This window comes from Leguminivora glycinivorella, chromosome 14 (genome assembly GCF_023078275.1).
Source record: "Leguminivora glycinivorella isolate SPB_JAAS2020 chromosome 14, LegGlyc_1.1, whole genome shotgun sequence".
Taxonomy (NCBI): Eukaryota; Metazoa; Arthropoda; class Insecta; order Lepidoptera; family Tortricidae; genus Leguminivora; species Leguminivora glycinivorella.
In genome coordinates this window covers 1599973-1613823 of record NC_062984.1, presented here as the reverse complement: position 1 = coordinate 1613823, position 13851 = coordinate 1599973, and the positions used below count along the sequence as shown (strand labels likewise).

Below are 13851 nucleotides of genomic sequence, written 5' to 3'. Positions count from 1 at the left end.
ATGAAACATTACGCGGGGCAGCTTTGTGATGCTCCTATTCTGTTTAATATATTAATCGTCTCACTTTATTAAAGGTCCGTGGATCGTAGCCATGCTCTGCTACCAAATATCCGCGGACAAGTAAAATAAATGAGTTTTCCAAAATAAATATATTTTTGCGACCGCACAGTCAAGCGAACAAAACCGAATGATATTTATGTTGACAAATGTGAAGTTCATAGAAAACGTTTATTCAATCAAAGTTTATTTGGTATAACTTGTTGGAACAGACAAAGGTGTCATATTCGTACAGATATGAGTTTACAAAGGGAAATTTCTCCATGCCTGCGTTTTTTTTTTAATTTGTCGTCATTTTGTCCAAGTACGTGTGCCAAAGTATAAGTAGGTACATTATTATAGATTTCATCACATTCGGCATTCATTTCTTGGTTTATCCTTACTATCGTATATCGCCGGTGTAGTGATGTGCAAATTGCGGGAACTTTCCAAAAAAATCTTAAATTTCTTGAAAAATTCACGAAACTTTCACGAAAAATAAAGGGAATTTAAATTTATGAAATGGAAAGTTTTCATCCATACAATTGTCCATACAAAGTATGGAAAGTTTACTATGTGAAAATTTCAGAATTTTGGAAACTTTCCGTCGGCACATCAGTACGCCAGTGGGTCTTTTATATCTTCTTTTCGTTTAAACCGTTGAGCTTTTATTAGATACAATTTGGCACAGAGACTGTGTACTTAATGACATAATTAAGATCATGGAAATAATAAAATTATTCTACGCAGAAAACTTTGCCAGCAGCGGTAAAAAATTGTATTTTATAACTGAGTAACCTATTTTATTTAAACAGCACGCTAATTACTCGGGTTTAACTGAACAATATCGGGTTAAGCTGCAGCAAGCAGTAATTAAAAGCCATGTCGGCTGCGGGCGAAATACGTCATTAGCTGACAAGTTAATTCAAATGTACTCCGACATCAGCACTATATCCTAGAGATGGAATGTGCGTCTCATCCGCACCAATATAGCTACAGGAATGTAGGAGCGAAATGCACGATATTTGAATGACATCCTTTATATGTTCTAACGATATCATCATATCAGTGAGGTTAGGATGGCCTGTGAGTTCCGCTGCGATGTATGCGGATAGCTTAGTTTTGCTCCATTGTTAGCACATTTGTGATACATACGACTAGGTATTATAATAGGATATTTATTTATTAATAACACTTAAATAAAATTGTTATACAATAATTATTATAAACTTGGCAATTAAGAAAAAGTGCCCAAGATGCTGGCAGCATTTCCTTGCTGAACCGCAATGCTTATACGTGGAGCGAGGAAGCTGCCAGCCGCTTCGCCAAGTCCTTGTATAAAATCTGGGCGCCCTGGCCCCACGGACCGAGGGACTCGACGCCAAAAGCAACAAACCTCCGTATTTACGTCTTTTATGCGTCTCTGCATATTATAATTATAATTATAATTAGGTAACATAATCCGAATCTAAGCCCATTATTACCGTGTCGAAACTGTCGAAAGTAAAATAGTTACATGCCTTTAACATTACAATAACATCCCTCACATTATTATTCCATATTGCAGAAAGTAAGAAAAATAACCATAATAGATAAACGGTTAGGTACTTAAATATGTACCTAATTTCTCTGTCTTTATCATAACATTAATGTTGTATGTAGTGCTAAAAGACATGGCCAAGTGCAAAGTGTCAGAAGACGAAGTCAAATATAGGAAGAAGTGGAAGCAAATGACATGGAAGGCTGACCCCACACCAAGTGGAATTCATAGCTTGGAAGAGAGAGTTGTCTTCTTCAAAGTGCCATGGCGATACGTTGCCTATCCTATATTACCATTAACATTACCTTTTACATGTTTTGTTAGGTTCTCCTGACCATAGCCATTATGTGGTTGGTGTGCCTGATCTTGACGCTGACGGATACCTTACCGGCTGGACACCCGGCCCGCACGGATCTCAAGCTGGTCATCATTGAAGACGCACCCTGGTTTAGAGTTCCTTATCCAGGTAAGGGTAAATAACTGCGTCGAAATATCGGGAGCTAGACAAAAAACAAAAAGGTCTACTTATTGTATAAGTGTAATGAAATTAACCGTGAATCATTCAAAACTCTTATTAGGTAGCGTCCCCACTTAGGCGTCGCGTGTCTCGGGGCGCGCAACGGACGTCTCCGCCACGCCGCCTGAATGTAATTCAAAAAACGTCTCCTCAGTACATTTTGTATAGGAAGGACGTAAGACGCGCCCCCAGGCATTACATTCAGGCGGCGTGGCGCGGACGTCCGTTCCGCACCTCAGGACATGCGTTTCTTAAGTGTGGCCGGTCCCTTAGTGATTTTTTATAAAATGTGTTTGACCCAAATCCAAGAAGTGCGTAGTACTTAATACCTCTGCAGTTCGTATTCCGCCGCTAGCTCCCTAGTCCCCACGCTAGGTTGAGCTTCGCTCGTTAATTTGCTCTTTTTGCCGTGAACACGTACGGCTACAGTAGTACGAGTAATTAACGAATGTTTACAATTTTTCTAACTAAATCCTACGTTTACCTCACATTGCTAACTCGGTCTGAACTTGAGATTCTTTTCGCGATGCATACAAATATACATGCAAATGTCAGATTAATAAAAGAAATCTTTGACATGAGGCTTGTAGTAGATTTTATAACTAACACAATAAGTAGTTTCAGTTTAAGTTTCCGAATTACTTATGCTCATCACCATCATCAACCGTTTATCGCCCACTGTTGAACACATTATGCCTCTCTTCTAGTTCGCCACTTGTCCCGGTCTTGAGCTAATTTCATCCAGTTTGTGACACGCAATCTTCCGGATGTCGGATGTGTAATTGTGTCGCTTAACTTCAAAAGTGGGTAAATCCATTAAATGAGCAGTTCCCGTCAACTTTGTATGTACAATGGCTATGTAGCCACGTCAGCAAATTTTAATTGATCCTATTTTTAACCGACTTCAGAAAAGGAGGAGGTTCTCAATTCGACTGAATGTTTTTTTTTTTTGTATGTATGTTATTCGATATCTCCGAGAGTCATGGACCGATTTTCAAAATTTTTTTTTCATTCGATCAGGTATAACCCCGAGATGGTCCCATTGGCACCAAGTCGGGGTCTGATGATGGGATCTTGGAGAAATCGAGGGAACTCCTCAAATGTTATAGGCACATGTAATGTTTTTAGTGTATTTTTCAAAGGTACACCAGTATTTACGCCTGATGGTGATAACTTTATGTGGCTGAGCTGATGATGGAAGGTCAACTCCTCAATGGTTAGGAGTTAAAGGATAATTCTTTCACTACTGTACATATATTCGGACTGATACATAGAATATCAATAGGAACCACTAAAAATCAACAAATAAATAAACTTTTAACAAAAAATAAAACCGCCTTCAAAAATAAGCGCGTTACAAAACACGGAGAAACTAAAAAGCAAAAAATAATAAACCTTTGAATTCAGATTTCTTATCGGATTGCAATAATCTAAACATCCAAATTATAAACAAATCAATTATTTTTGGAGTCGGTGCCAGCCTGCGTATGGTTGGGTGGTGCAAACAGGAATAGCAAGGCGATGAACAGGTCTGGTACCGACTACAAAAGTAATTGATTTGTTTATAATTTGGATGTTTAGATTATTGCAATCCGATAAGAAATCTGAATTCAAAGGTTTATTATTTTTTGCTTTTTAGTTTCTCCGTGTTTTGTAACGCGCTTATTTTTGAAGGCGGTTTTATTTTTTGTTAAAAAGTTTATTTATGTTACCAACATTTAGTAATAAAAGTCGACTTTCGTAAGATATATACAGGTTAATTGTTATAATTAAGAAAATATAGATACTAGAGAACCTTAACGACCAAATAAAACTTACTAAAATCTCAATTCATCAAAAAAATCTTGGCAACAAAATAGGAATAATAAAAACAAATTTAACTTTTTCCTTAATTTTTGTACAAGCTTTTCGAGACCTGCTGAAATATAATTATCATCTGAAAGATAATAAACCTTATAGCAGAATGGATTTACCCACTTTTGAAGTTAAGCGACACAATTACACTAAAATTTTGAAGTCTGTCACCGGCTCCTCTTTCTCGTAACTCACGTAACGTAACCTTTGTTCATGATTTTCTTTCACCTGTACATGGATGAAATGCTTGTAAATAATAGCATAATGGCGTGTTCTCAGGCCAATGGGGAGCACCGACAGTGAGCGTGGCGGGCGTGCTAGGCATGCTGGCCGGCGTGCTAGCATGCACCGTCGAGTCCATCAGCTACTATCCCACCACGGCCAGGATGTGCGGTAAGTCCTTGTATTTTATGACCTCTTCTAATTCCCATATTTAAGTGAAATGATCGTCTTCGTCATTCCTTCATGAATAAGTCGCAACTTTGTCCACATATCAACATATTTCGTTTTTTTCGACCACTTAATTATATCGGTAGGTATTTCGTGTATTTGTTTGTATAGAAGGCAAACTACAGCTGAATTGCCTAAGGTAAGCAATAAGCGTAGTCCATGTAGACATGCAACATCAGATTCGTCAACAGCACACAAAATCTGCAGGGCAATCATTGGCTTGATATTTTATCATAATTGCCTGCATGTCCCTTGCGACTCAAAATTGATTAGTAATGTTTTCTTAGTTGATAGTGATGTCTCCAGTAAATTATAACTTTTGTTTTGTAAGTGCATGCGTATATTTTATTTTTAGCGGCCCCACCACCTCCGCTCCACGCCATCAATCGTGGTCTAGGTACTGAGGGTCTGGGAACAGTACTGGCTGGTCTGTGGGGATCCGGGAATGGAACCAACACCTTCGGAGAAAACGTGGGGGCTATCGGTGTCACGAAGGTTAGTATTAAGTTAACTGGGCAAGCTAAGTAAACCGTTTAACAACTAAGAGGTACTGTCCTGGCTTCGAGGATTCACAATGAACTAGTTGTGGCTGAAATAGACTGAGGTATTTTGTCTCTGACAATCTTTCTTGACTTAGTTATATGTGCAAAAAGATTCAAAATCTGTTTGTTTTCGAAATAAGTAAATTTAATGTTTTTCATACTCAGAATCACGAGCCCTTTCGATCCTCAGAGGCAAAAAAACGTCCCAAATTTAATTTTTCCACTTCGTTACTATTTTTCAAATACTTTGTACAGTGGTTTTACAAAGTGGAAGTATGCAAAATAGAACATTTTGGGACCATTTTTTTGTTCCTCGTTTTTTGTCCTAGTTCGAAAGGGCTCGTGATACTGAGTAGGAAAAAAATAAAATTTACCTACCTTAGAAAAAATATTTTTGGTGATTGTTCTCGCGAAAATGCCCAAATTGGCAGTATTTTCTCGAGCTTTACGGATTTTATTGATGTAGCAGCATACAAGTCAAAAGCATTTCGTAAGGGACAATCTCGTGGAATGCGCCAAAATAAGTATTTTACATGAAACTGTTGTTGTATGGAATAGTCCAGTTTATATCGTAATTCTACCCGCACAGGTTGGATCACGGCGCGTGGTGCAATGGGCAGCGGGCCTCATGATTCTGCAAGGAGTGGTCGGGAAGCTTGGAGCCGTCTTCATCATCATACCACAGCCGGTGGTGGGGGGACTGTTCTGTGTCATGTTCGGCATGATCTCGGCTTTCGGTGAGTTCTGATAATGTCCGTTTATTTATTTATTTATTGCACTACATAAAATTGTACAAATGGTGGACTTAATGCCTTAAGGCATTCTCTACCAGTCAACCATTGGATCAAACATAAAAAAAAATAAAAAAATAAAAATATTCTTTATTGCAACTATAAGGTTACGTGTATATACAATATTGGTCCCTGGCTCTCAAAGTAGGTCTCCCTGTGTCCCAAGAGCCAGTTTCTTCCCGTTTACAATCAGGTGTAAGGTGACAATATTTTACACATTTTGAAAAAATATATATATATATATATATTTATATATCATATCTCACCTCAGCTCACCAAACAGAAACTTTACCCGTCCGTTTCGTAGATATCTACCGCTCTTGCGGCGTGACAGAGCCAGACAGCATTGCTGTCGGCGTTTGGCGTTGACGATTTCCATTCGGCTACGCCGGCAGGGTCTGATGGTCAGGGTTTGAGGATTGGCCACCGTCCGGCATAAAAGTTCTATTCAAGATCACAGTATCAGATCTGGTAGGAAGCTAAGCTTAGACGAGTGTGGTGGGACAGTTTTATATCGTGTCAGCCTTTGGTGAATTACGCTGTACTGCTGTGAAGAAAGCGTTCTAAAATACTTGCTCATGAAATCATATACTTAGTCGAGCGTGCCATAAATATCTTGTCTATTAGCAAAAGACAAGTTCAAAATAATACTGACATTTAGTTTTATAAAAACATTGTGTTACTATTATTGAAAATCAGCCTTCGAATGTTGGGATGGGATGTGTTGATTTTCCCCCGTTTTCCCCAGGTCTATCAGCCCTCCAATACGTGGACCTGAACAGCTCCCGGAACCTGTACATCATCGGGTTCAGCCTGTTCTTCCCGCTAGTGCTGACCCGCTGGATGGCCGCGCACAGCGGGGTGATACAGACCGGGGTGGAAGCTCTGGATGCTGTGCTGCAAGTGTTGCTGTCTACTTCGATCCTTGTCGGAGGAGTCTTGGGATGTCTTCTTGATAATTTGATACCAGGTATTGTGTCTATACTCCTTGTAATCTGAATTGCTTTCCTATTAGTACTCGCTAGGGGGTGCATAGGATGAACCCTAGTTCGCTTTTAGGTTGGAAATTGTGGTGTTCACCGTTCACGAACTGGACGCTGTGCTGCAAGCGCTTTTGTCTATTTTTATACATGTTGGAGATGCTTTGGGATGTCTGCTCAACGATTTGATACCGGATATTAGTTCTGCTCATCTATAATATCCTATTTACACCTTCAGGGAACCTATGATTACATTTTACATATGTACATATATACGTAGATCCAAATGACGCCGAAAACATTTTGCCTGATAGTTACCATTTAAAAACTTCTCGTTTCGTAGGCACGGACGAGGAGCGCGGGCTGGCAGCGTGGGCCAAGGAGATGTCGCTGGAAGCGGCCGGCGCGACGCTAGGTGGCGACACTTACGACTTCCCCGTCGGAATGTCACTCATACGCAGGTCAGGTATTTTCTGATGCCTCGGGTCGACTCAGGTATCGCTGGGAGGAAAGTGTGGCGCCGGATCTGCGTCAGCTTCAAGTCAGTGACTGGCAAGAGGCTACGCAGGGTCGGGATAGGTGGCGATCTCTCATTTCAGAGAACAAAATTCACTTTCGATCACGCACTAAGCCCAAACAGTTAGTTTTTTAGTTTAGTACATTCAGTAGTTTAGAGTGCAAGAGTGGTTTTTGAACAAAACTTAGCGATGAGACCTTTTCTTTCCAGTTTTGGTTGCCGTGTCGCAAATTCGTAGTCTGGCCGTTAGATAACCATATTTTGTGACGTGTATTAGGACACTATTACTTACTATGGGACTAACCCTAATGTTGTATCTTTTTAAGCCACATTGGTGGTATGTTACTTAGTATTGATGACGACGTTAGAGTTCAAACTACTTTTTCGTACTTAATACGAATTCAGTACAGCATGGTTCTGTACCAAAAAGCGACCTACAAAAAGAACTCATCGCGCGACTATGACGACTGATATGTCCATTTGTCTGTCTGTCGTAAATTCAATTACTTTTCATTTTCAGATGGAAATGGACATCATACCTCCCGTTCATGCCGACATATGAAGCCGGCAAGTTCACCGCACTCTTGACGAGGAATAAATTAATAGTTTAAAAAACACTATAAAACACGCTTTTATAAATGCACGTAAAAGCCAAAAATAAATTATGGATCGTTCAAGTTGTCTCTATTTGTTAGCTGAAGTTTAAAAACTATGTGCTTTTAATTATAATATTTGATTGTAAAAGCGTGGGGCGCTGGAACAGGAAAGACTTTTTGTATAACTTGCTGATAAATCAAATTATGCTATGTTACGGGAAGGAGGTTACACAGATTGACGCGCTAACTGGAGTTGCAGCATGACTAGTAGGGTCTACATTAAACAGTCAAATCAATTAAAAGTCAGTGTTCAAAGTAGGTACCAGTTTGTCGAACTCAGACAAAATATGCGCTAGTAGCGAGGAGAGTCGACAGTCACCGACACTTAGAACGCCGCTTTTTTCCGGTAGTCAAAGTACAAAAGGGGAAAGTGTCTACAGTGACAGGATGCAGAGTTCTTGTTCGTGGACGAGATATCTTTGGTTCTCTTTGGTAACCCTTAGGCGGCATATGTAAACGTTATGTTCTTATGCAACTTCATTCGCCAGGAAGTTCGGATTAGTATTTGTTTACAAGAAAGTCTTTCCTGTTCCAGCGCCCCACGCTTTTACAATCAAATATTATAATTAAAAGCACATAGTTTTTAAACTTCAGCTAACAAATAGAGACAACTTGAACGATCCATAATTTATTTTTGGCTTTTACGTGCATTTATAAAAGCGTGTTTTATAGTGTTTTTTAAACTATTAATTTATTTTATACTTTTTAGTCATTAATAATGAAATACTTTTAACATTTATACATAAATTTATTTCAAGTAGGCGGATTCTACATGCCATTTGTGGCTTAACGTGTACTTATTGCTAATTGCTACTTAATAATAACTAGCGGCTACCTTCTTATTACGGTATTATCATAAAAATGTTTATACCTAGTAAGTTATCCGTAAAAGATAGACAATATAGACATGTGCCATCGCGGACTTTTTGAAGACATTAGAGAGACATACTTTCGCCATACATTGTTTTGAAGCTCTCAGCTAGTGGGATTTTGTTTGACTCGATTAGAAAATATTGTCACATTTCAACTAATTCAAACAAAATTTAAGTATTTCTTTTTTGCCGAGCCCCCCTTTATTTGCTCTTAAGGGTCACAGGAAAACCATTACCCAACTTATTTTAAATACAACGTTGATCTTTCTTTCGCCCCCCGAGCCCCCCTTTGTTTGCTCTTAAAGGTCACAAGAAAACGCTAACCCAACTTATTTTAAATACTACGTTGATCTTTCTTTTATGCGGGGGGCTTCGCCCCCCGAGCCCCCCTTTTCGTTACTCTTAAGGATCACAAGAAAACCCTAAACCAACTTATTTTAAATACAACGTTTATCTTTCTTTTATGCGGGGGGCTTCGCCCCCGAGCCCCCTTTGTTTGCTCTTAAAGGTCACAAGAAAACGCTAACCCAACTTATTCTAAATACTACGTTGATCTTTCTTTCATGCGGGGGGCTTCGCCCCCCGAGCCCCCCTTTGTTTGCTCTGAAAGGTCACAAGAAAACCCTAAATCAACTTATTTTAAATACAAAGTTGATCTTTCTTTCATGCGGGGGCTTCGCCCCCGAGCCCCCTTTGTTTGCTCTTAAAGGTCACAAGAAAACGCTAACCCAACTTATTTTAAATACTACGTTAATCTTTCTTTTATGCGGGGGCTTCGCCCCCCGAGCCCCCCTTTTCGTTACTCTTAAGGGTAACAAGAAAACCCTAACCCAACTTATTTTAAATACAACGTTTATCTTTCTTTTATGCGGGGAGCTTCGCCCCCCGAGCCCCCCTTTTCGTTACTCTTAAGGGTAACCAGAAAACCCTAACCCAACTTATTTTAAATACAACGTTTATCTTTCTTTTATGCGGGGGGCTTCGCCCCCCGAGCCCCCCTTTGTTTGCTCTTAAAGGTCACAAGAAAACGCTAACCCAACTTATTCTAAATACTACGTTGATCTTTCTTTCATGCGGGGGGCTTCGCCCCCCGAGCCCCCCTTTGTTTGCTCTGAAAGGTCACAAGAAAACCCTAAATCAACTTATTTTAAATATAAAGTTGATCTTTCTTTCATGCGGGGGCTTCGCCCCCGAGCCCCCCTTTGTTTGCTCTTAAAGGTCACAAGAAAACGCTAACCCAACTTATTTTAAATACTACGTTAATCTTTCTTTTATGAGGGGGCTTCGCCCCCCGAGCCCCCCTTTTCGTTACTCTTAAGGGTAACAAGAAAACCCTAACCCAACTTATTTTAAATACAACGTTTATCTTTCTTTTATGCGGGGGGCTTCGCCCCCCGAGCCCCCCTTTGTTTGCTCTTGAAGGTCACAAGGAAACGCTAACCCAACTTATCTTAAATACTTTTGTTTGCTCTTAAAGGTCACAAGAAAACGCTAACCCAACTTATTCTAAATACTACGTTGATCTTTCTTTCATGCGGGGGCTTCGCCCCCCGAGGCCCCCTTTTCTTTACTCTTAAGGATCACAAGAAAACCTTAACCCAACTTATTTTAAATACAACGTTGATCTTTCTTTTATGCGGGGGGGCTTCGCCCCCGAGCCCCCCTTTGTTTGCTCTGAAAGGTCACAAGAAAACGCTAACCCAACTTATTTTAAATACTACGTTAATCTTTCTTTTATGCGGGGGGCTTCGCCCCCCGAGCCCCCTTTTCGTTACTCTTAAGGGTAACAAGAAAACCCTAACCCAACTTATTTTAAATACAACGTTTATCTTTCTTTTATGCGGGGGGCTTCGCCCCCGAGCCCCCTTTGTTTGCTCTTAAAGTTCACAAGGAAACGCTAACCCAACTTATTTTAAATACTACGTTAATCTTTCTTTTATGCGGGGGGCTTCGCCCCCCGAGCCCCCCTTTTCGTTACTCTTAAGGGTAACAAGAAAACCCTAACCCAACTTATTTTAAATACAACGTTTATCTTTCTTTTATGCGGGGGCTTCGCCCCCGAGCCCCCCTTTGTTTGCTCTTAAAGGTCACAAGAAAACGCTAACCCAACTTATTCTAAATACTACGTTGATCTTTCTTTCATGCGGGGGGCTTCGCCCCCCGAGCCCCCCTTTGTTTGCTCTGAAAGGTCACAAGAAAACGCTAACCCAACTTATTTTAAATACTACGTTAATCTTTCTTTTATGCGGGGGCTTCGCCCCCCGAGCCCCCTTTGTTTGCTCTTAAAGGTCACAAGGAAACGCTAACCCAACTTATCTTAAATACTTTTGTTTGCTCTTAAAGGTCACAAGAAAACGCTAACCCAACTTATTCTAAATACTACGTTGATCTTTCTTTCATGCGGGGGGCTTCGCCCCCCGAGCCCCCCTTTTCTTTACTCTTAAGGATCACAAGAAAACCTTAACCCAACTTATTTTAAATACAACGTTGATCTTTCTTTTATGCGGGGGGCTTCGCCCCCCGAGCCCCCCTTTGTTTGCTCTGAAAGATCACAAGAAAACGCTAACCCAACTTATTCTAAATACTACGTTGATCTTTCTTTCATGCGGGGGGCTTCGCCCCCGAGCCCCCTTTTCTTTACTCTTAAGGATCACAAGAAAACCTTAACCCAACTTATTTTAAATACAACGTTGATCTTTCTTTTATGCGGGGGCTTCGCCCCCGAGCCCCCTTTGTTTGCTCTGAAAGATCACAAGAAAACGCTAACCCAACTTATTTTAAATACTACGTTAATCTTTCTTTTATGCGGGGGCTTCGCCCCCGAGCCCCCTTTTCGTTACTCTTAAGGGTAACAAGAAAACCCTAACCCAACTTATTTTAAATACAACGTTTATCTTTCTTTTATGCGGGGGGCTTCGCCCCCCGAGCCTCCCTTTGTTTGCTCTTAAAGTTCACAAGGAAACGCTAACCCAACTTATTTTAAATACTACGTTAATCTTTCTTTTATGCGGGGGGCTTCGCCCCCCGAGCCCCCCTTTTCGTTACTCTTAAGGGTAACAAGAAAACCCTAACCCAACTTATTTTAAATACAACGTTTATCTTTCTTTTATGCGGGGGCTTCGCCCCCGAGCCCCCTTTGTTTGCTCTTAAAGGTCACAAGAAAACGCTAACCCAACTTATTCTAAATACTACGTTGATCTTTCTTTCATGCGGGGGGCTTCGCCCCCCGAGCCCCCTTTGTTTGCTCTGAAAGGTCACAAGAAAACGCTAACCCAACTTATTTTAAATACTACGTTAATCTTTCTTTTATGCGGGGGGCTTCGCCCCCCGAGCCCCCCTTTGTTTGCTCTTAAAGGTCACAAGGAAACGCTAACCCAACTTATCTTAAATGCTTTTGTTTGCTCTTAAAGGTCACAAGAAAACGCTAACCCAACTTATTCTAAATACTACGTTGATCTTTCTTTCATGCGGGGGCTTCGCCCCCGAGCCCCCTTTTCTTTACTCTTAAGGATCACAAGAAAACCTTAACCCAACTTATTTTAAATACAACGTTGATATTTCTTTTATGCGGGGGCTTCGCCCCCCGAGCCCCCCTTTGTTTGCTCTGAAAGATCACAAGAAAACGCTAACCCAACTTATTTTAAATACTACGTTAATCTTTCTTTTATGCGGGGGGCTTCGCCCCCCGAGCCCCCCTTTTCTTTACTCTTAAGGATCACAAGAAAACCTTAACCCAACTTATTTTAAATACAACGTTGATCTTTCTTTTATGCGGGGGGCCATCATCAGGCCTTGAAACCTAATCGTAGTCATAGTTCATTACAAGACTTTTCTAAGAAGCCCAAAACCAGCTATGATACGATGTTCCATCATGTAGTTCCAGTTCATATCTTCCGGCTCCATCATCAGACCTTGAAACCTAAATTGTAGTCAAAGTTCATTACAAGACTTTCCTAAGAAGCCCAAAAACAGCTATGATACGATGTTCCATCATGTAGTTCCAGTTCATATCTTCCGGCTCCATCATCAGACCTTGAAACCTAATCATAGTCAAAGTTCATTACAAGACTTTTCTAAGAAACCCAAAAACAGCTATGATACGATGTTCCATCATGTAGTTCCAGTTCATATCTTCCGACTGCATCATCAGATCAGCTCAACAGTACCATATTATTGTATTGTCATCGGAACTACATATAGCTGCCAATTTTCATTACGCTACGACTCCTGGAAGATGGTTAAATTAGCTTCCTTAGATTCCATTACATACATAGTTACATACACGACGACCTAATAAAAGCGTGTTAAAAAGGACAGCTAGCGAGGAAAAGAGACAGTCTATACTGTCCACCAAAATGGCGCGAGAGGCCGCAAGTGTCAGGGCCCTCAGATATATCGAAGCGGCCGATGTGCTCAAAATATCTGAACACACACTATAACGCATTGATTATAGAGGCGAGTTCAGTTATTTGCGAGCCCCTTTTCCGCTTCAATTCATCTAAATTGTGTACCTACCTATGAAGCGTATTTTGATTAAAATTTGATATGAATCGCAGTGCGGCCGTATTTGAAATATGTAAGTTACACATAATTAATTAAGTAGGTACCTACTTAAGTAAAACAGTAGTCAATATTATTATAATATTTTGAATAAATTATTTTATTACATCTATGTGTTTGTGTACTTTATATTCCATCATATCATGCCAAATTACTAGATTAGCCAAATTAATGTTGAACAAACGCTAGTGATAACAAACTGCAAAATATTACATGAAGGCAATTGCGTCAAATTCTTGTTTATTATGGTGGTTAGATCAAATCTCATGGAGCAGCGGGAAGATATAAAGCCTTTTAGGGTTTCCCCAAACCTAGACAAGGAAATGGGATCTTACCGACCAAATATCGCTCGTTAGTATAAAGACGCTTACGCGTCGGAAAGCCGAACGCATCCGTATGTATGTTCTTACTCACGAGCGATTTTTGGTCATCGAAGGCCGACTCTGCGTCGATAGGTTTGGAGAAACACTTACGGCCCGGCCACGACATTGGTCAAAGCGCGACAGCGGTGAGCGGCAGCCATACGTGCGAATGAA

The 13851-nt window shown here is 40.5% G+C and overlaps 1 protein-coding gene across 1 annotated transcript in view; it reads left to right on the top strand.

Moving 5' to 3' along the window:
* LOC125233257 (solute carrier family 23 member 2) overlaps window positions 1-13423 on the top strand; it is a 94076-nt gene extending 80653 nt beyond the window's left edge. Inside the window, exons 8-15 of the mRNA XM_048139196.1 lie at window positions 1901-2042; window positions 4227-4340; window positions 4753-4892; window positions 5529-5676; window positions 6479-6700; window positions 7054-7171; window positions 7748-7820; window positions 13062-13423. Of these exons, the coding sequence (XP_047995153.1) occupies window positions 1901-2042; window positions 4227-4340; window positions 4753-4892; window positions 5529-5676; window positions 6479-6700; window positions 7054-7171; window positions 7748-7820; window positions 13062-13076 (972 nt within the window). The 3' untranslated portion in view covers window positions 13077-13423. The remainder of the gene's footprint in view (window positions 1-1900; window positions 2043-4226; window positions 4341-4752; window positions 4893-5528; window positions 5677-6478; window positions 6701-7053; window positions 7172-7747; window positions 7821-13061) is intronic.
* The last annotated feature ends 428 nt before the right edge of the window (window positions 13424-13851 follow it).